Below are 27,087 nucleotides of genomic sequence, written 5' to 3' on the forward strand. Positions count from 1 at the left end.
CCTCTTAGACCCCTGCGGTCTCTGGCCATTCACATGGGCGCGTCTGGAATCTCCAGCAGGGAGAGGCTTGGCGCGTTACAAGCTCCTGTAAAGCAGAGCTGCATCTACCCTGTGCAGTAGGAGAGACATACCGGAGCCTGCAGTCCCGTTTATTAGGGTACCGGTACTCTCTCTGGCTAATGAGAAGTGCTGGTACTGAGGGCCTGAAAATTCAGAAGTGCCGGTACTCAGTACCGGTGAGTACCGGCCCATTTAAAGCACTGACTGTCAGGGGCATAAAGGTGTTCAGAGTCCTAGCCATCCAATCCTTGGCCTCTCTGCATATAGCACAGAGCAATGGCCACGTGTACCAGTCGGTTTTAGTATATATGTTTAAGCAAAGCCCTTAATTATATAGGCCACGCACCTTTCAGTGACCACCATATTTTTATCCCGCTTAACACCCTGGGTTAAGTAATGTTACGTTATACCATATTATAGTCCTGATGTAGATTGCGGAGGAGAATAGGTTTCTCTGTCACAGCAGTGACGGATATCCCTTCCGCCGAAATATAAATCCCATAATATCCTGCGGGATTTATATTTCGGCGGACGGGATATCCGCCCCGGTTGTGATAGAGTAACCCTTCTGCCGAAATCTAAATCAGGCCCTATGGTATGTCAGCTCATGTCAGGCGCGCAACACCCATTGGAATCAAAGGGCTTCAGAACACCCCCCCCCCGTCGTGTGTGGCAGCCGGGGCTCAGACAGCTCCCAGGCCCACACGCAGCCGCACCCGAACACTTCACAGGTCTTTAAACCCCTTGCATGCTGATGACGGCCCCCATCCGCCATGCACTACGGCGCTCGTGTGCTGATGACGGCTGGGGGCCGTCATAAACCCACCCACTCGCGATTCTGCCGCACAGGCGCAGAATCGCGGCAGCATGCAAGGGGTTAAAAGACCATGTGCATGTCAAAGAGGCTTTGTTGATGTCTCACCCCTTCTAAGAGCCCCTGCAGCGCCACTCTACCTACTGCCCACCCCCGAAATGTGGCTCTAGTTGCGCCTCTGGCTTATGTTATGTTGTGGTACGCTGTTCTGTATTATGCCACGTCATGGGGATGGGTAGCACTTTAATACCATGCTGGTCTTATGATGTGGGACTGTGTTGTGGTTTCTTGTGTTTTTTTCTTTGTATACTAGATGCTTGTAAGACATCAAACGTGCCACGTGGGTACATTGGGACTCAGTGTACTGGCAAAATAAAGAACGCCATGAAGGTATGCCCCCTCCTCCCCCCTCCGCCCTGCTTGCAGGTGCAGACAGACGGCACAGCCCGTCGTCTGTGCTCAGGTGAACGTGCACGTGTCCTCAGCTCTCCAGTCCCCGCGCGCAGTTTACACGCTCCGGCGGCTGCGTCACAACCGGTAATCTCTGCTCTACCTTCTGCAGATGGGCCGGAAGTCCGGCGCCCCCTCCCCGTGCCCTGGCAGATGCTATTGTCCCAGGGCTTTGATAGCATGGATAGGAGCAGGCAGCTGGTGGGTGGTCCTGCCGTTCACAGACAGGAGGATGTCTGGTCTAATGTTTGTGTCAGGCGAGGGCTCAGCCTGTCAGCTCCCTTTCAAAGATGTCAAGCTGCTTCACGCCACGTCTAGGTAATCCGTTCAGCCTTGGGTTTTTCTGCTCAGCTTGACACTTACAGTTTTGTTTTCCAACAGGATCCGCTGAACTTCACACACTTGACATGGAAAGCCGTTGTAAGATTAGTGAGTGAAGGACTCCACCCCCTTCACGGCCTGCATTCAACTTAAAATGCCTACAAGTATGGTTGATATGTGATTCCTATACAATCTAGCACCCATCCTCTCATGTGAGATGTCCTGTATATTGAATTACACTCTTGTATTACTTATTGTCCCTCTGTGTGTAATGTATATCACTTGACACCGTACACTGGGATGAGTAGAACTATAAAATATTTAAATAAACAAACAGGTGCCATTTAAATCAATATTTGTGTAGCTACTTAAACAGGCAGATCCATTGAGTATTCTTACAGAGCAGGCACATCTCTAACATAGAGAGATGAACAAAACCTGCCTCCAATAGTTTCTCTTAAGTACTTGTGAAGTGGGAGCAAGCTGTGCACCTTTGTTTCTCTCCACTGCATTGGTGTTTAGGTGGTAGGTTCCAGATAGCTCCCAGCCAGGGTGATACTTGAACAAAAGAAGGGCTAATGGCCCTTCAAAGTAGGCCTTTGTTTTGGGCCCTCCTGGACTTTAAAATGAGAAAGCCCCCTTGCTGGCTGTAGGTTGCTGATCCAAAAGGAATGCAGGCAAACTGCAGGAACTCCTTAATTATGTTCCGTGTCGGAAAATGACACCAGGAAAAATTCAGCATTTTTCCCTGGGTCAGCCAGATTTCACATCCGGCCCAGATATAGCTGCTGGAACTGGAATCAGACTGAATCTCCTTACTTTTCAGCACTATGTGAGTTTGACCATCGCTAGAAGTGTTCAGGATGGGGGTATTAAAGTTGAGGTGGTGTTCTCATCCTAAGAACACTATGTTTTTTTAAAGGCCAAATAGCTCATTTTATAGCATGATTTTTGTGAATTTCTAGTGACATGTCTTAAATATCACTTTTAAGGGATGCTTTTGAAATGAGCCAAAAAAAGAACTGCCAATGTGAGTAGTCGGACTCCTGCCCCAGACGGGGGCACGTTGAAAAGCTGCATGATCAGATACATGCACATGGATGGTCATCTTGGAGAGTTTTGTGCATGTGGACAGAGAGAGGAGCAGAGGGCACATGGACTAGCATTGTGAGAAGTTGGGATACACCATAACAGCACCAGGAGGTGGGGGAGTGGACAGGCAGTATGAGGAGCTTTTGGCATGTAGGCAGTCGGTGCGAAGGGTCTCTCTAAATCAAGGAGTAAGTTAAAATGCAGCGGAAGGGCCTGGCTGGCAGGCTGGTTGCTCCATGACAATGACTGAGACTTTACTAAACTTCGAAGACTCAGGATCATGATAGATAGATTCCTAATGAATAAATGCCTACCTTAATTTGGGCTATGTGCAGTTGCTCGTAAACACTGATCCTTCAATTAGTACACCAACATGTGTTGCATTGACCTTACAACTTCTTTTTTTTCTTTTCTTCCCAACTTGTGTTTCTGCTCTCTGTTCCTTCCGGCTGTATGTTGTGCCCCCCGTAGCAGCAGTCATTTACCTGTTAATCTTATTACTCGCTGTGTACCATTTGTCTGTGACCAATGGGTAGGGTGACCAGGCGTCCCGGATTTGCCAGGACGGTCCCCGTTTTTCACCAGCTGTCCGTGCAGATCTCTAGAAATTTAGCTCATGTCCTGGTTTTTGGGGAGGGTCGACTAAAAAGGGGTGGGGGGGGGTTATGTTTTACAAAGCAGGGATAGTTAGCAGTTGTTCCAAGAAAGCAATTTAATTCACAGGCAAGCTACTGGTTTAAAACATCTTATGTATGTTCTTACTGCCTGTTTTGTAATTCTCTGCTGAGGAGCGCTGTCATTCTGTGCGCTCGCTTGACGTCACGTTATAGTCCTTCTTCTATTTTTGTGCAACGTCCCGGTTTTTTGCTTTAAAATTCTGGTCAATCTACTAATGGGTCTACTACTGTTTGGTACTGTTACTTGAACCTTATTCCCTCTTTCAGCCTTGTGTAAAGCGCTCTGATATCCCGCGGGATCTTGTTCGAGCTATATAAAACGTTATAAAATAAAAACAAAATAAATGAGTAGCCCGACTGCTCTCTCACAGTACTGTGATGTCCCAGAGTGTTGGCCCTACTGTACCGTGCAGAGGGACAAACCAACTTTAGCTCCATGCATCTTTCTATGCTACCAGTGGTAGGACAGAAGAGGCTGAAATCAGTTGCCATTTGCAGGGATAAACATTTTACCTCATGTGAAAATATGGGAGTAAGTCGACACAACTTTGGCATGTACTCCACTGTTAAGTTTCATGGGTGGTCCTCCAAAAGTTTTTATTCTGAAATCTGAAATTACCATTGTATCGCCAATCGATACAGATAAGTGGATTTGAATGTACTATTTTGCTTTTTATTTATAATTGTTTGGGCTTCACCTCCTATCATCAATTGTATCTGGTACACTTCAAATTACTCGCTCAGACCATGTTTTGCAACATTTTTGTTATTTTTTTCACTTAAGATATGGAAAAATTTAATTTGCCGTTGCTGGAAGTGGTATATATATATATATATATATATATATATGTATGTATTGATACATATATATCAATGTGTGTTTATCTATCTATAAACACACACACACATATATATATATATATATATATATATATATATATATATATATATATATATATACTGCTCTAAAGAAACACAGACATCATTCACTGGGTATGTTGTGGCAAGCGGGGGGGGGTGTTTATGCACGCAATGGGAAGTGACGGGACTGTGCCGATGTAACATCATTGATGTCCATTTAATTGAGAGGCCTGGAGTATCTGAATACCTATGAAAGAGTTGACGGTGTATAAAGTTATTGAACTGAACATTGAAAATCATTAAGCATGGATACAAAGACAGTTAATTTAATTGTGAGAAATTGACACCATGCCAACATGGTGGATATGAATTGGGCATTTCTTCTTGGTAAGAGAAGGTTTGAAGATATATATATATATATATATATATATATATATATATATATATATATATATATATATATATATATATATATATATATATATATATATATATATATATATATATATATATATATATATATATATATATATATATATATATATATATATATATATATACATACACACACACAGTCTTGACCGGACCTGGGTACAACTATTTATAAGGGATCAATCAATGGGGCCTCACAACATAAATTATGGACTGTAATTAACACATAAATACAATGATGGAAGTAGTAGCACAACTCAAGGCACTAAGATAAACTGCACTGAGAAATTCAATTGGTGGTCTCGCCTTTTGGCATTGCCACTAAAGACCTATGGCTTTGCCAATGCTTTTTGCCAATGTGAACAGCTTCAACAAAAAAAACACATAATGTATACCAGTGCGTACGTCATCACGTAATGATACTGGCCAAGTGTGATGAAGTATAAGCATATATCAACATACATGCTTGGGACTATGTCACGATGCGGCTGCCATTTTGTTTTGTAATTTACCACTCGGAGATTGCAGCTGCTCATCTTTGTGCAGTAAATTAAAACAAATAAACAAAAGCTATGCGAAAGTGCATGCTGGCGAGGAGTGGCCCAGTAGCAAATTATAGTTGTTAATCCAGCCAAAAATAAATGAAAGAAAAGAAACAGGTTGACACGGGCATAGGGTCAACAAAGAGCAGGGGATTGAGGAATCTCAAATAAATGCTTCCAAGGAGCTGGCATGAGCAGGTAGGAGTTGGACTGGGGGACCAGGAGGGGAGTTAAAATAAACTGAGTGATGATGGGGAGGGGTGAAAGAAGCAACAGAGTAACTAGGGATGGGAAAGCAATACATGGAGTGCAAGGGAGGAGGTTTTAAGAAAAGAAAAAAACAAAGCCACTCCCCGGAAGTGTTAAAGGTAAAAGAAAACAAACACTGGCAAAGTCAATAGGTCTAGACTTTGGGATCTATTGGCCTTGCCAATGGTTTTGACAATGCCGCACATCATCTGCAAAAAAAAGAAAAAAGTTAGTATGATGCAGACACCAGTGAGGTCACCACGCATACGTGTGCCTACAAACTGATGTGAGCATGTTCTTTTTTATTTACCGATTCAAGATAGACCAGTAAATTAGAAAAAAAATGAAAACGAAGTAATGCGAAGCAGTAATTTGTTATCTGGTCCTCCTAAAAAAAAAAGTAAAACAAAAATATTGTGGCACCAATGGAGGGGTGGGTCAGGGGAGCTGGTAGGGGGTTACAGTAAAAATAAAGGTGGGTTGGGGAGGAGTGGAAACTAGCACACGAAGAAGGGAGCAACATTGGGGAGAAGAGAAATGCACAAAAGGAGAGCACAATACAGAGCACAATACAGAGCACTGGGGGGGCACCATGCAAAAGGAACAATTGATGGATGGAATGCTGAGTGGGGGAACCATACAGGTGAGGGAGCAGAGGAGAGCAATGAAGGGCGACGTACAGGAGACAGGTGGAAAACACATGCACTCTGATGAAGTGCTTAACCACAGAGACGTTTTAAAGTTGGGGCAACGTGGGAAATTGGCCAGGGCCCCCACCTTCCAAGTGGTCCCCTGTCAAAGTGACTGGACAGGCAAAATTCTTGCCATTATAACTTGGATCATAAAAAACAGCTTCTTTAAAAAAACATATTTCAACCCAGCATAGAACTACATTTATTAAGGGTTTGTGCCAGAGTAACTTCATGCAAGGGGATGCAAAGCAGCACTAACTCGCAAGGGTATTTAAACTCCAGCACAAAAGTTATTTTGCACTTGAAAGATTCCCTTTTCTCAGTGCGAATAGTGCTTTGCCCTGGTGTGTGCGCCACTTTGTGTCAAGAAAAGCATTACTTTGGTGGATTAGCGAAAGCCCCCATCGTTTTGTTATTTTGACACTAAGCCTGATCTATTAAAACTAGACCAGACCTTGCTTCAAAAAAATAATGCCTCCTTGAAGCAGGTGCTAACATAGGGAAATGTTTTAATTTCTGCAAACTTTCCACACATTGCATGTGTGCTGCAATTCTTATACATTCCACACATAAAGAATGTGTGGAATGTTTAAGAATTTGTCTAGGCATAAAAGTTTGTACTAAAAGGGTATGTTTCTATAATAAATCCTGTGATAGATAGCGCACACACACCTTGGCACCATGGTGTAAAGGTCGTATGCTAGCATAGAGATAGTGAGCAGCAGCAGGTCTTTTTTTGATAGTATGGTTCTGAGCAGCTTTCTCCTCATTGCTCAACTCAACACAGCACCTTTGGTTGCTGTCCTGCATTGTACTACAAAATAAACCTGCCGCTTTAAGCACCTGCCTGGCCTGGCCTGCCCAGCCTCACCCCTCGCACTCGGTGGTTTTACGCAGGATTTTCGTGTCAATTCTTTCTCCATCACCCTACCACATCTCCCATAACTCTGTCCCTTAACCTCTCTCTCTCTCAGTATATCTCCACCTATTTATGGTCCTGACTACAAATCTAGTGGTCCGAGGTCTGCCAGACTCTCGGGTGCACCACCGCCGCCCCAGCGGTCCGACTGCCCCATTACCAGCTGGGCGGTCGGACCACCATTGCACTGCCGCAACCGCCGGTGATCAAACATCCCTGGCAGTGGCGCAGCAGTCTTAAGGCTGCGCTATGCTTGGCGGAACTGCCGCGATCCTGCCTACGAGTTTCCTCTCCACCACAATTTTCATGGCAGTTCCTCCTCCATGAAAACCGTAGTGGAGAGGTAACAAAGGGGGCCGTGTGCTTTTGGGTCATGGGGTGCATTCTGGGGGGACATGTTGTGCCCCTTGTGTGCATGCACCCTGTACCTGCACGGCACGGGCAGCACCAGTCCATGAAGTACAGTTACTGCACTGCCTTTGACGATCCCATTGCGGTTCCTATTAAATAGGGACAGGCGTGGGAACGCCAAATAACTGCCTGCTAGTGACTAAAAAAGTCATAATCTGGTGGGCGGTGCACACACAAATTTGGTGGTTAGGGAGCGGGGCGGTGGCGTGGTGCTCCCTTCCCACACCCCCAAACTCCTAATCAGGCCCTATGTACCTCCATTCTCCTTCCCTATCTCAGACTATCTCACCTCTTCCTCATTATACACAAAATACTTCACTTGTCTTCATCTCTACCTCTCTCTCAAGACCTGGCTCCTCTCTCTAGCACTCTCCGTGCCTATATCTATCACTCTCAATCTCCTCTCCCCACCTCAACTCTTTTTCTTCCCCATCTTTTTCTCTTTACCTTACTGAACTTTTACTATCTGATCTCCCTGTAGCTCTCCTCCACGTACTTCACATCTCAGACAACCTCATTTGTATCTTTACTTCACCTATCTATCTCTCACTTCATGTCTATGCTACCTTACCTCTCTCTATATCTCTCTCTGTCCTTTTCTACATCACCACTCCACTCAACCTCATCTCTGTATCTCATTTTTCTCTCTATCTCACATATCCCTCAATGCTCTCTATACCTCACCACTCTCTCAGTCAGTACCTAACCTCTCAGTTTTCCTCTTCATTAGTTCCCTACCTCACCTCACCTCTCCTCCTCTTTCTCTCATTCTCCTCTGTTCCCTTTCCTTCATCTCTGTAAAGCTACACCTTTCTGACTCCATCTACTTCTCACACCTTTACCTCACTCTGATTCTCATTTTCTACATTACTTATGTCTACCTTACCCCTTGGAGTACTCTACTCCTAGGCCTCTCTCTACATTCCCTTCTCTTTGTCTCTCTCTATCTCTCCCCCACACTCTGAAAACATACCTATTCCCTGCCTGTCTTTCTCTACTGAGATCTTCCTCTTTCTACCTCTCCTTATCTTTCCTTCTGGGTACTTCACTTTTCTCCTATTACTTTACTTCTCTCCCTACCTGATATATCATTCGACATCATCTCAAACTCTACCTCCTTCTAACTCTACTCCACAACTCCATATCTTTCACAGTTTGGTTTTATTCTGTACATCTCTTGGACACTACCCCTTCCATTTCTTTTACTCAGCAGGATTACATGTAATATAAAAAGGAGATGAGGGACATGGCAAGGGGAGAAAAATTAAGAGAACATTATTAGATTTTGTCAATGGAATTGTGAAAATCCTCAGAGCAGTGCTTTGACTTTAACTGTTGCAGGAAGAACGTCTATCTTGAAAGGGGTTATAGTTGTGATAACAAATATTTGGCAATTAAAGCTGCAATTTCGAGTTCTATCTGCATATATATTACTTTAATATTATGCACTAGTCCACTAAACATCTAACAAATCAGTGTGTTTTCCTACAACCGAAGTAATAAGCAGATTAGACACTACATTCCACCTAAAATGTTGCAAGTGGAAAAAAAATCGAGGTGCAAACTAAAAAAATGGCTTTATCAATACTTGTTAAAACTTACTTTTGATACTATTGAACTGGTGGACACCAGGAAGTAGGGACTTTGGCTGTTTCCCCTCCCCAATTTCTGAAGGTTTAACATATAATTCAATATTGTTTGGCATCACAGAGCAATGAATGAATGAGCCAAAAGGGGGTAATACATTCAAACTTGCTTCAAACAAGGGCCCCCAAAATATACCTTGCTCAGGGCACCCTGAATCCTTAAGATGCCTCTTCTTAACCAAGAGGTAAAAAGTGTCCTTAAAGTGAACAGTGGAAGGATAGAAGCCAGCCAATAAGAGAGGTGCTAAAGAGGCAATGCTCCAGGGGAAGGACAAACACAAGATGGACACACTGGGACACTAAATGCCATCAAATAGCAAGTAAGTAAATGAGAGTGACAACAAAAGCCAACCAATGGCAAGCAGTGGGCAGGCTGTAAGTTATTGGGAAGCACACGGTAGGCCTTTTGCAACCAACCTAAAAGTAGTACCCTGAATGTAAACAGTGGACGGAGAATTCAAGCCATTAATTGAAAAGGATGGTAAAAAAACGACGCTCCAGGGGAAGCAGGGACAAGCACAAGACTAGGAAGGAAAGCCGCTGAAAGCAAGCAAATGAAATTGACTCCTTGAATTTCAAACAGGGGTAGTTAGGAGTACTATTTGCTACCACTGACTTGCCCTTTGCTACCGGTGGTACTGTCCTTGCTGCCCCTGGTCTTAAGGGTTATTAAGGCAGGGGCTTAAGGGAAAGTAAACTGGGTTTTTAAAGCCAAAATTACCCTCTGACGCTTCCACTACTTGCCTTTTCCCTTGCCCCTCAGAAGCAAATATGAGGCTGACACGGTACTGAGGGACAAACGGGCAACACTGTGATGTTCCCTTCTACTACCCCTAGGTTCTTTTCGTGAATCTAAGTCTATGCTGCCCCCCTACCCACCTGACTACCTGATGACACTGTGTGGCACCGTTGGTGGAAGTGGGCAGTTGCCCCAAAAAAATAACCATAGTCCCTGGAACGTTTTTATTTTTCATATTAAGCAATAAAACACCACTGGACAATCAGTTTGTGTGTAAAATGTGCAACGTTGATATTTCTGCACTCGTCCCAAGCATTTACCAGCGACTGTGCACTATTCAAATATTGCATTCTGCTACTTGCTGTCTCTGATGTTCTCCTGTTGTACATGGTTAGAAGCAGCGTTTTGGTATCATTGGCATGTGAAAATAGGTAAACACTTGAGAAATGGGTCTTTTTCATCTGAATTGCTGCCTACCTTGCTTGGTCTTATAGACTGCAGCTATCTCTCCTCATAAGATATTTACAAGTGTGAGTATGGGTCCGAGATAGATAAAGGATAAGAGAAATCACCCAAAGGGGACAGCAGTCTGCTTGCTGCACCTTCAGCTCCTGGTCCTTGTCCAGAGCCGCCCGCCACAAAGGATGTGCAGAAAGGACGTACAATGAAAACGAGTGGGTTATGTGATATTATGTATAAGGTGCTTTATTTATTTAGAAGGTTTATAACGTAACTTAGACCACTTAGGTGCACTAAGAAAAATAAAAGTTGACGCTACAAAACGAAAACATCAGGTTGGGAAGAGCCTAGAGCTGACATTCTTCAATAGTTCCCAAGCAGCCATACTATTTAATTGAAAGCCTTTTTGAAATTGTGTTTTTCAGTATTTTCCTAAAGTGGAGGTAGCAGGAATCTGTCCAGATGTGGGGGAAAGACTGTGCTTTAATTTTGGAGCTTGGACTTCCAAGGATCTTGCTGCATTAGTCTTTTGTAGTGGTGTTCTTCAATCAGAAGGGTTGAAGTGGATCTTGAGTGTATTCGTAAGTGAGCTCTTGAAGGAATCTTGGTCCTCTGACTCAGTTTGATTTGTGAAGAATGCCTAGTGCTGTGAGCTTGCTCTTGGACTCCACAGGGGGTCCAGGGGCTCTTTTAGGGCAGTCTTACTGTGGCCAGGTTTTCGTAAATCCAGGCCATGTGTGACTGGCAAGTCACAGGTTTGATTCCTAATGCATCTTTCTTTCCTTCTGAGATTAACTCAGTGAGTGCAAACCAGTTGGCAATGTTACCCTCTGTAAATGTCTCAGGCCAGAATCTATCAATATAAACTAGATGTTAGCACGGATGTATGACGTTACAACGCATACTTTTACAACGCCTACCTTTACAACGCAATTTTTACACTGCAACATCCACTACAACGCACACCATTACAACGCATGCCATTACAACAAATACTTTAAAACTACCTTTACAACGCATTCCATTACAACGCATACTACATTTACAACGCATACCATTACAACGCATTACATTACATTGCATGTAAGGTAAGTATTGGATAGTGTAGGGGTAAAAATTACTATTCTAACTCCAGGGGGTGCAACAGTAGGGTAGGTTTTGGATAGTGTAGGGGTAAAAATTACTATTCTAACTCCAGGGGGTGCAACAGTAGGGTAAGTGTTGGATGGTAATTTTATGCGCTGTAATGGTATGCGTTGTAATAACTGAGTTGTAATGACATGCGTTGTAGTGGTTTGGGATGTAGTGTCATGCATTGTAATGACTGCGTTGTAAAAACATGCGTTGTAATGGATTTTACGTTGTAAAAGTTGCGTTGTAATGGTAGTGCGTTGTAAAAGTTGCGTTGTAAAGGTTGTTTCCCGTTAGCACACCACATTGAGCAGTACTCATATGGGATTGCTGAACCACATCCATGCACAAAGTCACCGGGCCTAAATAACTGGCAAACATGTAGTAGCCTTGAAATAAGTTTGCAACATATTGTGTTCATCACTGCAAAGGGTGCAAGTGTTCCTTCAAGCTTCAGAACATATAGAATGTGTGGCTGATGAGCAATGCCCTGCAAACACTTCACTTAAAAAGAAACAGAAATGTAGGTTCTGAATTGCAGATGTAAAAATAACCTGCATTTATTTATTTATTTACGGGTTTATAACGCGCTTGAATAAACTCCCGAAGGAGTATCTTCAAGCGCGTTATAAACCCGCAAATGAATAAATAAATGCAGGTTATTATTACATCTGCAATTAAGAACCTACATTTCTGTTTCTTTTTAAGTGAAGTGTTTTCAGGGCCTTGCTCATCAGCCACACATTCTATATGTTCTGAAGCATTCAAGCTTTCAAATGTGTTCTGAAGCCCCCAGAACAGTAAATATCAAATCCACTAGAATATTTTAGTTTTTAAATCCTGCTGGGGCCATGGGCATCATAAAATGCAACATTTGCTACAAACTTCTGAAAATTTGCTTTGAAAAGAATGACCATATTCTCACTATTGGTTGTTCCTCTATGTGTATAATTATAACAATTGGCCAGGCCTAACTAGAGGAAGAGGGAACCATGAATATTGCACACGAAAGACACCAGGCAGGCAACATGTCTACCAGCTTTTCATTGTAACACTGCAACAAGAGGTGCCCAATGCAGTGCTTTTGCATTGGTGCCCTCTCATATCCAACACCAGAGGTATGCTGCTGTTAAGAGACACAGACTTAGTTTGGCAGCAGAATAAGATTTTACAATCATTTTTCTACCAAACGTAACCATTTTGAAGTGGCAGGACAGAGCTATATGATGCCTACACAAGGGTGGTGCTGGTGCACATGCTCTGCATGGACGCTACCATGGAAAAATGCGTAAAAGCAAATGTCACAGCTGTCTTACAATTCAATCTTGGAAACCGATCAGAGAGGTGTTTGCTTTATCCAGCAGAGTTATGCCTCTGGTAAGACTTACATTTTTTGTGCAGGCTTCAAATAGCTGAGCTATATCTGCCAGACACCTGAGCCATCCCTCAGGTGACAATGCTCCATTACCAAAGGGCAAGAGCCACAACCCATCATTTCTGATTCATTTCCTCTAATATTGCCACAGGCCACGCATTTTGTGCCTTAATGCACCCACTAAATATATTGGAAAATATACATGCAGGATATGAATTGTTACTTAAAGTGCAACAAACACCCTAAGGCACCTTAGTGCTGAGCTGACATCAATTGGTGTTTACCACAATGGTTACTGCATTTTTGTCTTCGCATTTTATCTTGAGATTTCCTCACTTATTTCTGATTAGATATGTCAGGAGAAGTTTGCAGAGTGTGGGGATTGGTAAACAACTCAAAATTCTGATCTGTGTGTCCATGGGATAGAATAACTTTGAATCAGGGTCTAACTAAAGCCTGTGGGCCTGATTCACAAAGGTAAACGCACACATTTTGTGTAATTTTACACTTTTTCAGTATACACAAAACTGCATTTTAATGGAAAGTTTATTACTGTGAAGACTCTGCAATTGGGGCAGAAAACTTCACACATAAAAAGGTAGGCCACGTCTACCTTTTAAAGTTTGGAGTTCCCCGCCCCCATTGCAGAGTCTCCGCAGTCGTAAACCATTAAAATGCATTTTTGTGAATATTACATTTTTTAACTTACATAAAATGTGTACGTTTGCCTTTATGAATCACGGCCTGTCAGTTTATAGAAAACGTATGGATAGGTTAGCGTATGGTCAGGTTACATCAGTGGCGATATGGCTAGCTTCTGTTTTGGCATTATCATGGCCTCACAGTGCTGTAGGGTTTAAGAATGTTGATTTGTATTGTAGTTGTATTTATACAGTGCTTCTTACACCTAACGAGGCACCAAAGTGCATTTGGTGAGTAGTAGCACACAACTCCATATAGTGATATTGCTTGAACAGTGTGTGTTTGTCATGTGGTCTACATGGGGAGTTTTTAAATGTCATGTGTCAGGACCAGAAGTATGTTTCATTGCTGTTACTCAGAGTGACTTTGAAAGACAATGACTAAGATCCAGGTTGCTTAAGCAGTAGATTCTAGTTGAAGGACAGAAGTATGTGAGTGCAGTCTGGCCTATGTTTGAAGTGCTTTGCTGTGTAGATAGATCAGAAATTGCTAAAACTGTGTAAAAATCAAGCATGTAGCTGCATTTACTAATGGGCGTAGGAGAGACGTGAGAATACACACGGCTGCTCAAACAAATATCTGCCATCTATGGAGTAATCTCCATTTATAATGTAGAATACAGGGCTAAGAAAGTGCACAGAGATGAAGGGAGCTATCCTTCAGATGTGCAAACTCAGGGATTCAGGCATTCAATCAACCCATAACAGTCTCTGTGTAAGCAAAAATACAAATAAACGTCACACTACAGTTGTGCCAGCAGCACCCACATCACATTTTGCTTAAGGCAGCACCTATGAAGAGAAAACACGTTGGAGGCCTGGAAATTAAGTAGAATAGGTGATAAACCCTGATGACAGAATATACGTTTTTTGTTCAGTTTCTGTTTAAATAGGTCCTAATATTATGAATGGGTTCAAAGCACTGGAAGAATTAAACAAAGCCATCTTTCTGCCATACCTATGCTTTTGGGCCTCTCCGGGGTTAAGAAAGTGCTATCCAAAACACAATACCATAAATTATCACTGCCTCTCTCTATTACATTCTGATAGATTCTTGCATTCTCCGAATTTTGCTGAAGTTCACGTGTGATGAGGTATCCTTGCAGGGTATTTGTAGATGTGGTGGGATCTGGTAGCTGGTCCTTTCCTCCTTGTTGATCTATTTCCAGGGACTTTAAAGAGCCTATCATGGTTTGATTACAGGTTGAATAGTACTGGAAGGGTGCAAATTCCACACTAGTAATTAAATGGCACTCTGCAGTACCAACCACCAGTACCGTTCAATGTTGAGTTAAACCACTCCCATTTCCCTTCTGCCCCCCTTTCAACTAAATGTAACCGTAACAGGAAGACTCATCAGAGGTATGCCTTTATACATTATGAATTAGGTGGCCAGTTCCTGCCTCTCAGGGGCTTTCTTTGACCTGTCCTAGTACCTTTGCCCCTATTATTAACTCTCTAACACCCCTTTTCCTCCCACTGTCTCCTTGTCCCTTAAACTCAACCTCATTCCACCTCCTAATCCCTCTGGCCTTCACCATTTTTAATATTCCTTTGTTCCCCACATTTTAACTTGATGTGTATGACCAGCAGCAAGTGAAGAACTGCCGCAATGCCCAGGGTTGACCTGCTCTTATCTGCAAGGCTCCTTCCTCATTCCCACTGCCTTCCATTCTCCCACCCTTTCTCCTCTCTCTTTTCCTTATCCTCTTCCCTCTGCACTATGAGGCAGCAATATACCTACAACATACTTTAGAACAAGCTCACCTTCATCACACTCCAGTCTCAACTCCTCACATCCTTAGTATCCCAAATGGATAAAAGAGGAGGAGGCTTTACAAAGGCTCAGACAGATTCATACCACTCAAGACCTGCCTTTGCCTGAATCATGGACCAAAGGCACTGTCGGTCAACACAAAAGTAGAGATGTTGAAGACAGAAAACAGAACCTTGGAACTGAATAGTCAAATGACTGCACTGGCAAGATCATCTTTTTGCATCACACAAGGATGTATAATTGGTCATCAAATAAAAGGCAAAAGGCTCATGACACCCACTGGAGTTTCAAACCATAATGCTCTTAGAAGGAACTTTTCAAGATCCTCTCAGAAGTTCACCACATGGCCTACATGACTACCAATCCCCGTATGATGCCCTTGCAGACACCCTGTCATGAAAACTGATACACCTCTGAAGTCAGTCACCCAGCATCCTCTATCCTTAGACCATACAAGAAAATCTACACTGTCAGACAACACATTTGTGGCAACTTTCAAACAACTATTTTCTACCCACTCAAAAACCCTACCCAAGATCAGCCTATTGGCTTGTTCACTGTCAGACATGTGTTCATTTTGAGCTTACAAAAATGTCCTACTCTCCACTAACACTACTATATAGGACAGAGCGGATGTATGTCATCACAACACATGCTTTTACTACACATGCCTTTACAACGCAGGTTTTACAACGCAATTCGTTACAACGACTTGCGTTTGGGGGCGCTGGATAGTGGAATAGTTTAATTTACTATTCCAACTCCAGTCCCCGTGGATAGTAGGGAAGGTTTTGGATAGTAAATTAAACTATTCCCTATCCTACAGCACCCTCCAGCGCAATGCGTTGTAATGACTTGCGTTGTAAATCCTGCGTTGTAATGGTAGTGCGTCGTAAAAGTTGCGTTCTGATGGACGTTTCCCGGACAGAACATAACTGACAACTCCTTGAACAGAGACAATATAAACGCCCCCAATACATCTTAACACTCAGACAATCAAACAGAAGAAGCTTGATGCAACTGATTGAGCTTGATATTGACCAATCTTCAATAGGAGATTCTGGTGCAAGCCGAGTGAAAGAGCTGCATTCAATGAAATCGTCAAATTCCTAGAAGAAAACAACCTTTTCTCTAATTGACAAACTGGCTTCAATCCGGGCAGAGGAACAATATACACTCTCCTTTCCACCTACAGACCACAGCTGACAGGAATGGAGTTGCCACAAATTACTTCTAGGATTATCTGCTATCGCTTTAATCAACTACAGAGGGTAGAATATCTTATTATGTAAGGAATCCTTTTAGTCTGAATCTCCTTCTAACTTTTTTGCAGATAAAGCCACCATACTCATTGGCTCCCTTCGCCACCAAATCTGGGGTGCTACAAGGTTCTATCATCTTGCTTACCTTACTCAATTACCATCCTCATTAAGTCCTTCATATTAACTTATTATAACTATACTGACACTACCTAGATCATCATCAAGCTGGAAAAGCAGCTCGACCTGGACTGCTCCAGCAGAGACCAATGCTCTATGCCATTGACCTGTGGATGTAACCAACCATGTGAAACTCAAGGGAGCCAAACCACGATCCTCACAGGTAGAAAATGAAAGAATTAACCTTTTACGGACATCTGAGCTCAGAAACGTGCTCATCCCATGATGACATCAACAGAAGTAATGACTGGTATTTTATACATGGTGCAGCAAACAGGAAGATCCTGCGAGGAATCAGTGACGAGAGCCCTGAAATGGCCCCAATTTGCTAGATTCCTGGATATTTGGTCCTTGTAAAATTTCCAACATATTGGTCATGACATGGCTGTAACACAATGGCGGGAGGGGTGTTGCACACTGGATGACCTGTATTCTGGAGGAACCTTCATAAAATTTGGGGAAGCCCCGGAGCATTAGGAGGGCAACCAGGCCTGTTTTGTAATATCCTAAGTTGACCAGGCTGACCATGGAGATCTGGAAAGAATTCCCTGGGGTGTCTGAGTCATCACCAACACTTGAAATTATTTCAGACTCAGGAGGGAGTCCTACGATGGTCTCACTGTGGTATAAGGCTATCGAGGCAGAGAGAAAAGGGAAACCATTGCAGGTAGTGCAATAATGGGAGGTGGACATTCATCAACAGATAAAGAATTGGAAGCAATTGACCTGCAGGTTTAGAAAATATCAAGAAAAGCTAGACTCCATTTGACACACTTACATTTCCTACATCGTACATACGTGACCTTGTATAAGATTGAGAGTATATATCTATACTACACTCTACTAGGCATTTATAAAGCCTTCCTTAATCATTCCAAGAGGTAGTGGGAGAGTGTCCCAGAGTTTTGATGTCAGGTAAGCAAATGAGCGTTTCTCTACAAATCCGAGATATGGGAAGAGGAAGCATCCCTTCATACGGGAAACAACCTTTACAACGCAACTTTTACAACGCACTACCATTACCGCAAAAATTTTACAACGCAACATCCATTACAATGCATGCATTTACAACACAACCATTACAACGCATGACACTACAATGCACACCACTACAACGCATGCCATTACAACTCACTCATTACAACGCATACCATTACAACGCATAACATTACCATCCAACATTTACCCTACTGTTGCACCCCCTGGAGTTAGAATAGTAATTTTTACCCTTACACTATCCAACACTTACCCTACTGTTGCACACCCTGGAGTTAGAATAGTAAATTTAACCCCTACACTATCCAACACTTACCCTACTTTTGCACCCCCTTGAGTTAGAATAGTACATTTTACCCCTACACTATCCAATACTTACCAAACATGCAATGAAATGTAATGCGTTGTAATGGTATGAATTGTAAAGGTATTATGCGTTGTAATGGAATGCGTTGTAAATGTAGTTTTTAAAATTTTGTTGTAATGGCATGCGTTGTAATGGAATGGGTTGTAATGGATGTTGCGTTGTAAAAAATGTGTTGTAAAGGTGTGCGTTGTAAAAGTGTGCGTTGTAACATCATACATCCCTTCATACGCATGGCATGGCCTTTTAGCATGGTGTCAGACTATTGGGAAGTAGTGGTGGAGAGGCTGTGTACAGCTACGGATAATATCTAGGCCTGGGCGGTAAATTCCGTTCCGTTTGCGGAATTTGGGTAATTTCGTGTTCCACGGAGAATGCGAAATTGCCAACATTTCTGCGATACGCGGCTTCGCAGAATTTTTTGCTTGTTCGCACTTTCAAAATGCCTGTGCATGAGATATTTGTCTCCGAGCAAGCAAACAGCGTTCACGAACATGAAAAAAGCATCGCAAACGGAGGGAACAAGAAATTCCACGTGTTTGCAAACTTTTGCGTGCTCGCTGAGATTTTTTACTGTTTTGCGGAGCTTTGCATAGAGCGACTATGCAAATTCCGCCCACCCCTAATATTATCCCAGAAGTCACTATAAAACACTTACTCTGGGTATAATCCCAAAACCCAGCAAAGATAAGATGTGATACAGGATTGCGCTTTTGGGATCAGTCTTCACAAAATGTCAAATTGCAGCGTGCTGGTTGAATTTCAGAGTGCATGAAGTGGAAACCTGGGTGAAAGACATGACAGAGAGGGCCCTGGAAGAGGAGTCACTCATAAGAAATACTGGAAGGGATTAAAAGGCGCTGAAGCCCAAGCAGCCTAGGCTGCAATTAATAATACTATATTCAATCTACCAGGTGACGGGGAACAGCGTTTACAACGCAACTTTTACCACGCAGTACCTTTACCACGCAACTTTTACAACGCAAGTCGTTACAACGACTTGCGCTGGGGGGCACTGTTGGATAGTGAATAGTTTAATTTACTATCCAAAACCTTCCCTACTATCCACGGGGACTGGAGTTGGAATAGTAAATTAAACTATTCACTATCCAGCGCCCCCCAACACAAGTCATTGTAACGACTTGCGTTGTAAAGCCTGCGTGGTAAAGGCATGCGTTGTAAAAGCATGCGTAGTAACGACATACATCCCCAGGTGACGGTTATTCATAGACTCAAAGGACAGATATGGTTAACTTAGGAGAAGGTGCAGATAAAAAAGGCACTGAGCCGTGATGGCATTGCTCACAAACATTGGTAATGCATCGGTTTCACCTATGTGATGAATAATAAGCAGTTTTTATCAAACACTGTGAGGGGTGAAGGAAAGCGCTCCCTTACAAGTATCAAAGGAGTGGAGAGGATGGGGCACAGTGGCCAGAGCCGCTGACTCGAGAGCTGTGGATTCCGGTTCGAGTCTTGGCAGAGCAACATCTGTGATTCTGGGCAAGTCATGAAATCTCTCCCAGTGATACGTTGTGCTATATAAATCTGCTGCATGATGAAAAAACCGAAAGAGGCAAAACTTTAAGAAAAAATAGTTCAACCAAAGTGGATTTTAACAGCATTTCGGCTACGGGGAACTGACAAGGGAAGCAAACAAGGAACAAGCATTGGTAAATACAGGAAAATATGCTGCAGCCAATAGATGGAGAAAAAGCAAGTGGCAGCACAGGAACCAATGGAAAGCCAAGAAAGAGAGGGGTGGGATGTAACCCCCTCTAAAGTTTATATTAAAAGCAATAGATTTCACAAGCACAGCACAAGCGCTGTGCAGGCGAAAGGGATGAGGACTTGCACAGTAAGCGGGAATATTGAATCCTACAGAAAAGTTCCTAATGAAGATTGTGTTGTGAGGAAAAAGTAGACAATACCAAGATTGTTAATAAACCTTCCTTTCTAGAGGGAGTGAGCGACCTGTTTATGTTTATGTTTATAGAATGTTTTATAGCGCGCTCCATTACTCACGAGTATCCTGGCGCGTGTGTGAAGTTAATGTCATGATCTGTTGAAAAGTAATGTTTTCTTTGTCTTTTATGTTACGTGGAAAATGACAAATAAGGACTTCTTTGAAAAAATTAAGACACTTAGAAGTATTCCTGGATTTTCATCTATCAGTTGCACTTCAAAGGAACAAAATGATCAGAATCACCGTTTCTAATCCTACCACCCTCTGGTGCATTTTCTCACATTTAGGCTTGGCACCGAAGGGCCACCATCTACCTGATGTGATATCAACTGGAAAATGCAAACAGATTTTATTTGGACACATCACTCTACCTGCTCAAAAGACTATAAAAAAGCAGCAGCAAGACAACTACAGCACCAACAACTGGTTTATCACACTACTTCAGCTCTCCAACCGCTTGACCTATGTGCTTCACCTTCAAAGGGTTTTTCTACGGCTCACAGGGGAATCTAAATAAATTGTTGGTGAGACACGCAGACTAGAACCTCCCCTTAAAACTAGCCCCAAACTGATTGACCTGCCTTTCAAGAAGGCACACATCTCTGTTCATTGTAGATATTATCATACCTCATTCCTCTTGGTTCCACTACAAGATTAAGGGGCAGATGTATCATTGTAGCAGTTTGCGAATCCTTAATAGCGATTTTTAAAGAATCGCTATTAAGGACTCGCAAAATGCTATGTAGGTAGAAATCACAGTAATTTTTTGATTCCTAAATATTCCTTCTAAGGAATCACTTCCCATTCATTCCTATGGGCCAAGAGGCTCATAGGAATGAATGGGAATTGCATGCGCAATTTGCAAGTACCCAATAGGTACTCGCAAATTGCACATGCAATTTCAAGGGTGCAAGGGTTCCAAAAGGGCTCCCTGTTGCACCCCTGAATTGTGCATGTGTGCACATGTGGTGCTTAATTTGAGCTGGTGGTTTCCAGTGTTAGGCACTGGCACCTAGCTGTCAACACCAGCACTTATCACTGTCTGCCACATGGTGGCGCTGATTGTCAAATTTAGAGATTAGCACAACAACACTTGATTCGTACTTGAATACACATTAAAAAATATTAAAACCTGTCACTCAAGCTATTGTTTATAGCATTGGGGGCCTGGAATAGTCTGAATTATCACACTTGTAGGAGTGTGATGATTAGTAGCTTTGTTGTCATTGGCAGCACTGACAGGGGCAATGGGTGGTGCACGCTGCTGTGGGCTACTGCAGAGGGCCCTGGCACTTATGTTTTTTAACAAATCAAGCACTGGAGGAAAGGGCTATAACATTAAAAAAAAAACTAAATTATGCCTTACAGTACTTTTGAATTTGTCATATTGATTTAATAAATATATAATGTATTTCTTACAAAGGTATGCAGGATCACAAACGTTCTATAGTGTTACCCAATGAGTCAATACCAGAAGGATGAAAGGCTGAGATGCCCGTGCTCTAAAATCAAACTCATGCTGTGGGCTCTTTAAATTCCTGCGGAAGGCACATATACCTATCTATATACAAGTGCATATTTAGATTTGTTTTCAATTACATGATATAGCGCTTCTTACCCCTTATTGGAGGATGATATATTAATTTCCACTAATGTAGTGGCACTGCACGCTGCGAGTAGTTTCACACTGCTAAGAATTTTTTTTTATAAAGAAACATTTGCTTCTAATAGTAATGATATGTAATGCTGCACTGTGACAACGTCTGCAAATGCCCCCTGGACTCTTTAAGGAGGGCTTGTGCGGCGTAGGGGAGGTGGAAAGCAGGGACAGCTCTAACCGTGATGTCCAGACACAGTCCTGGTGAGACCTGCTCTCTCTGGTCAGGACAGAGGGCGCGAGAGGTCGGCTATAACCACCCAGGGTCATTTTATCAAACGGAGCCAGCGAACTGAAGGGCTGGCTAACACTGATCTGTTCGATGCGTGCATCAACCCACTGAACTACCTCTCCAGAAACAGAAAACGTACAAAGTGAGTTGGCAATAAGGTGTGTGGGGGTAATAGGACGCTGTATGTGGTGCACAGCGCAGGAATATTTGCCGGTGGCTAAGACAGCCACTGGAGGGACAGATAACATTAACCCGTTCCTCCCAGAGGCGGCGCGGCCCGCTGCCAGGCGCTGTGCGCGGAGTGCCCTCACCTGCAGCTGCTGGTTGTACTCCGTCAGGTTGGTGTTGTAGTTCCAGCTGGCAGACACGCTGTTGAACATGATAATCTCGGCCGTGCTGTTGTAGTCATTGGCAAAAGTCTGCGCCCCGGCCTCGTCCTTCGTGTAGGTCCCCGGTAAGTAGGAAGGGTCCAGCCCCAGGGCGGCTGGCGCCAGCAGCAGCAGGAGCCCCCACGCCGGGAGAACCATCTTGGCAATCTGTGTGCTTCTGCGAGGCTCTGCCCCTCCTCACCTCAGCAAAGCCACGCTCCCAGGGCTGCCAGGACTTTTTAACCGCAGCCCTGTGCCCGCCCTGCCCACTAGAGCGGCCTCCCCCAGCAGATAAGGCAGCATCTGCGTGCCCTCCAGTGCCCTCGAGCGCAGGCTCCCTCTGGGGGCGCCGCGCAGCGAGACAAGTTCAGGTGCAAAGTCCCGCCGGGCGCGGCTGGCCCCAGGTAGGATGGTGGGTTCGATCGACGTCTTTCCTCCTTTCCTTCAGGACAGTGGACTTTGTAGCAGGGAATTAAACTGCCCTATGCGATAAGAGGGGGGGTCAGAGTCAGGAGGTGGGGAATGAAGGAAGAAATGCAGCACAGGTGAAAGGAAGACAAGGAAGGAAGGACAAATTAACACAAAGGAAGGAACGAGGAAAATGATACGGTAAGGTGATGGAAGGAATGGAGGAAACCAAGTATGATAAGAACTGTATAGACGAATGAAGGAACACACAAGAAATGGAAGGATAGGAGAAAAGTAAAACAAAGGGAGAAATTAAAAGTAAGGAAAGAAAGTAGGGACGGACGCGGCAAGGTGAAGAAAAGAGGGGTAGTAAGGAGGGGAAGCAAAAACGACGAACGATGTAGGGAAGAAGGAAACAAAAATCAAGAAAAAGGAATAAGAAAAAGGTTAAAAGAGGACGGGATTAAGAAGAAGGAAGACAGTAGAAAGTAGGTGGATGCAAGGAGGGAGTAAGGAGGAGTAGAAGGAAACGAAGAACGATAGGGTGTAGGGGAGAAGGAAAGAAGAAACAAGAAAAGAAAAATGAGAAAAACAAAACAGAGGAAGGAATTAAAAGGAAGAGGTGAAAGTAGGCACGGATGCAGGAAGGTGAAGGAAGGAGAGGAGGAAATTAGGAAGGTAAGGAAAAACGAAGAACAACAAGACTTAGGGGAGAATGAAAGAAGAAACAACAAAGGGAAGAATGGTACGATGCAGTGGGAAGTGGGGAAGGAAGAAAGAAAGATAGGATGAATGAATGGATAGAGTGAAGTAAGGCTGGAGGAAGACAGCAAGGAAAGAAATAAGGTTAGCAGGACGGAAGGTAAGGAGGAAGGACGGGACAAAGAAAGAACAAGACAGAAATCAACTATACAAGAAACAAAGGGAACTAAACACGAACTAAAGAGAGAAAGGAACGATCGATGAAAAAAAAAGAAGCAAGAGAGGAATGGACGAGAAGAGGAAGACAAGAAAAAAGCCAAGAAGATAAACGACAAGGTAAAGAAAGAAAATAGAAAGGAGAGCATATGCACCAGAACCTCTGGAATAACAGAATGGAGTGAGAACAAATAAACACAATAAAGAAAGTGTGAAAAGGGGAAAAGGATAGGGAAGAAACGCAAGAAAGAAAAAAGAAAATTCCGTTAGAATGAACCGAGAAAGGAAGCCGGTCAGATCAGAGGTGATGCAGGAGCCGAGTGGGTGATGGAGGAGGGGAGGAGGAGGCGGGAGAAGCAGCCCAGGCTCTTGCTGCGGATAGGCCGATAGCTCCGGGCACCTGGGCACGTCAGGTCGTCAGTGCAGCGGCGGCAGCAGCAGCTGTCCAAGAGGTTGCCGGAGAGCCAGCATCCTCTCCAGAGCAAACGAGGCATGTGTGCCAGGGAGAGGGGGAGAGGACTGAGAGGGGCAGCGGGGAGGGACGAGAGCAGAGGCATGACAGGAGGAGGAGAGGGAAAGGGACGAGAGCAGGATGGGAGTGAGAGGGATGAGAACTGAAAGAGGAGAAGGGCGGCTGGGAGAGGGGAGTGAGGAAAGAACAGATAGACGGGAGTACAGGAAGAGGAGAAGGGGGCTGGGAGAGGGGAGTGAGGAAAGAATAGAGAGATAGACGAGAGTACAAAAAGAGGCGAAGACAGAGAGAGGAAGGAGTGAAAGGAGAGCACCTAGAGAGGCAGAGGAGGACAGATAAGGTGGTGAGAGGAAAGAACAGAGACAACGAGATAGAAAGATGGGGATGAAAAAAGGGCATGGAGGGGATGTGGGGAGATTGGGAGAGTGGGGTGAGAGCTCAAAGAGAAGGGGGGAGGACGAGGGGAATGAGGAAAACGCATAGAAGTGAGATGGGAGCAGAAGAGAGTGGGACGGGAGACTTAGAGAAAGGAGCAGGCAATGGAAGAGAAGAGATATAATGAGAGAAGGACAGAAAATGTAATGTCAGAGAAGAACAGAGGCCGAGAGAGAGAGAGAGAGAGAGAGAGAGAGCGAGAGAGATGGGAATGTGGGAAGGGACAGAGAGGAGAGGTGGGATGGATGGGAGGGAGAGGAGAAGGGGGGCTAACAAGGAGAAATAAGGAGACAGAAGGATGGAATGAGGAAAAGGGCAGAGGGGTAAGATAGGAGAACGAGAGTGAAAGGGATAGGAGGACAGAACGATGGGAGAGAAGGGGAGAGAGTGAAGGAATGTGGAAGAGGGCAGCGAGGAGAGGGGAGGAGAGGGCACAGAAAAGAAGAGACTGGAGGGAGATGGGAAGAGAAGAGCAGGAAAGGTAAAATGGGTATATGGGAAAATAGGAGTGTGAGGACTGAAAGGGGGGAGAGAGAAGGAGACGTAGGAGTGTAGGAGAGCAGGGCAGCAGGTAGAGATGGGGAACGTAAGACTGGCGGGCAATGAGAAAGGAGGACAGAGAGAGCAGGGCAGCAAGGAGAATGGGGGTTCACATGGGCAGGCGGGGAGGTAGACCACAAATATGAAAGAGTGAGAAGAAAGGGCAGAAAGAGAGAGTGCTAGAGAAGAGGAGAGAGAGAGAACTTATCAGGTGGAGATAAACAGAGGAGAGGGGAAGAGAGCAGAGAAAGAGGACAATGGGGGAGCAAAGGAGGGATGCTACGACCAGGGCTTTAAGTGGGCCGGGTCTCACAGGGTTTGAGCACTAGCAGTTTTATGTCCTTGTACAGGTGGCCCGTTTATTTCCGGACTGCAGTAAAAGAAGGCCCATCCATGTGTAGGTGCTCACACTGCTTGCTGCTTATTTATCTTCTACAAATAACAACCATTGACAAAGCCAATAGTCCTGACTTGTTGGAGGTATGATGTTACTTGTTGTATCATATATCTGGACGCAATGGCAGAATCCGAAAAATAGAAGTTGGCGGCGCTCTATGATAAGCACAGATTTTCACCTTAAGTGTTTTTAGCCACGCCCTTAATTACATTGGCCACGCCCAATTGAGAGACCTCCCCACTTTTTTCATCCCACTTAAAGCCCTGGCTTTGACTAATAGGAGAGAGGTGAATTGGGGGAAAAGAAGATAGGGAAATGAAAAAGTAGGGCAGAGAGAAGGAGACATGAAAGAAGAAGCAGGTAGAAAAAGAGAGAGATGGCCAGAAAGAAGGGAACAGAAATACGTGGAAAAAGAGAGACACTTTGAAAGGTGAATGAGAGGAGCAGAGAATAGAAAATGGGAGTAGAACAGACAGATAAATGAGCAAGGAGGAGAGGGAGTTGAGAATAGAGGAGAAAGACAGGAAGACAAGACTCAAAGAGAGGGATAGAGCGAGAGAGACATAACAGAACATAACGTGTATTAGCAAAGCGCACGTTCACCCGTGGGCATCTTGGCGCTGAACAACATAACTTTTGTTAGCCAACTTAATGGTACTCATTATATCGACCTCAGGAGGATGAAAGGCTGAGTGAACCAGTCAAGATTTGAACGTGTGAACATGAGATCAAACACAGGCTCCTTTAGTGGACGCATTAGGCGGAAGAGGGAGAATGAGAATGAATGAATTTGGTGGAAGGCTATAGACGGAAAAAGTACAACTGTGACACAAGGTACGCTAATCACATTTTATAGTGGCCTTCACTGTGCTCAAGATTACTCATAGAGGTAGAGCAGTGCAAGAATTATCATCTCAATCGAACAATATACTTGAAAGTAGAGCAACGCACAGTACAGTATATTTGTGGAGGGGAAGATAGTCACTGCCATTAGGTTCAGTGGTGAGTATTGGCACGATCCACCATTGCATTGTGGCCCCTAAATTATATAAAAAAGCCCACAGGACAGAATACACAGTGAAGGGATCTCAATTTACATTCTCCCTTGTATACCTGTATATTACTTACCCTTGGGAGGAATGTAGAATGCTGTATTGGGTTTCCAGATTCCTGTAAGGGTGGTCATGTTCTAGTGCAGTCATTTGGAGCTTGGCTGGCAGAGGAACAGCTACCTGATGTCATTGGGAATTCTTGTTATGTGAATAAAGCATATTCACCCACTTACCTGCTGTACAACTACTCGTTCTTCCGCTTCAAGAATTCGGCAACGAGTTGTGCCAGTCAGTCCCTGCGTTGAGCCAGCAGCTGTGTACCCAGCGTGTAGTGCTCGTTGCCAAGTTTTAAGTCTTGTAGGTGCCCATGCCATAATAAATCAGAAATGGACTAAGGAGATGGAATCCGATAAGACCCTGCAGGAGGTGAAGCGTTTGGTAGTGCCGGGGAGCAGGAGAGAGAGTGCTGTGTCTCTTGGTGTTAGGCCTTACATA

The 27,087-nt window shown here is 43.9% G+C and overlaps 1 protein-coding gene across 2 annotated transcripts in view; it reads right to left on the minus strand.

The window, feature by feature from the left end:
* ACE (angiotensin I converting enzyme) overlaps window positions 1-24,198 on the minus strand; it is a 236,673-nt gene extending 212,475 nt beyond the window's left edge. Inside the window, exon 1 of one of the 2 annotated variants that reach the window (XM_078645075.1) lies at window positions 22,314-24,198. In XM_078645075.1, coding sequence (XP_078501201.1) covers window positions 22,314-22,529 — 216 coding nt within the window. In that variant the 5' untranslated portion in view covers window positions 22,530-24,198. The remainder of the gene's footprint in view (window positions 1-22,313) is intronic. The other variant, XM_078645076.1, reaches the window with a different exon arrangement.
* Window positions 24,199-27,087: the final 2,889 nt, after the last annotated feature.

The sequence above is a fragment of the Lissotriton helveticus genome, chromosome 5_1, assembly GCF_964261635.1.
Source record: "Lissotriton helveticus chromosome 5_1, aLisHel1.1, whole genome shotgun sequence".
Classification (NCBI taxonomy): Eukaryota; Metazoa; Chordata; class Amphibia; order Caudata; family Salamandridae; genus Lissotriton; species Lissotriton helveticus.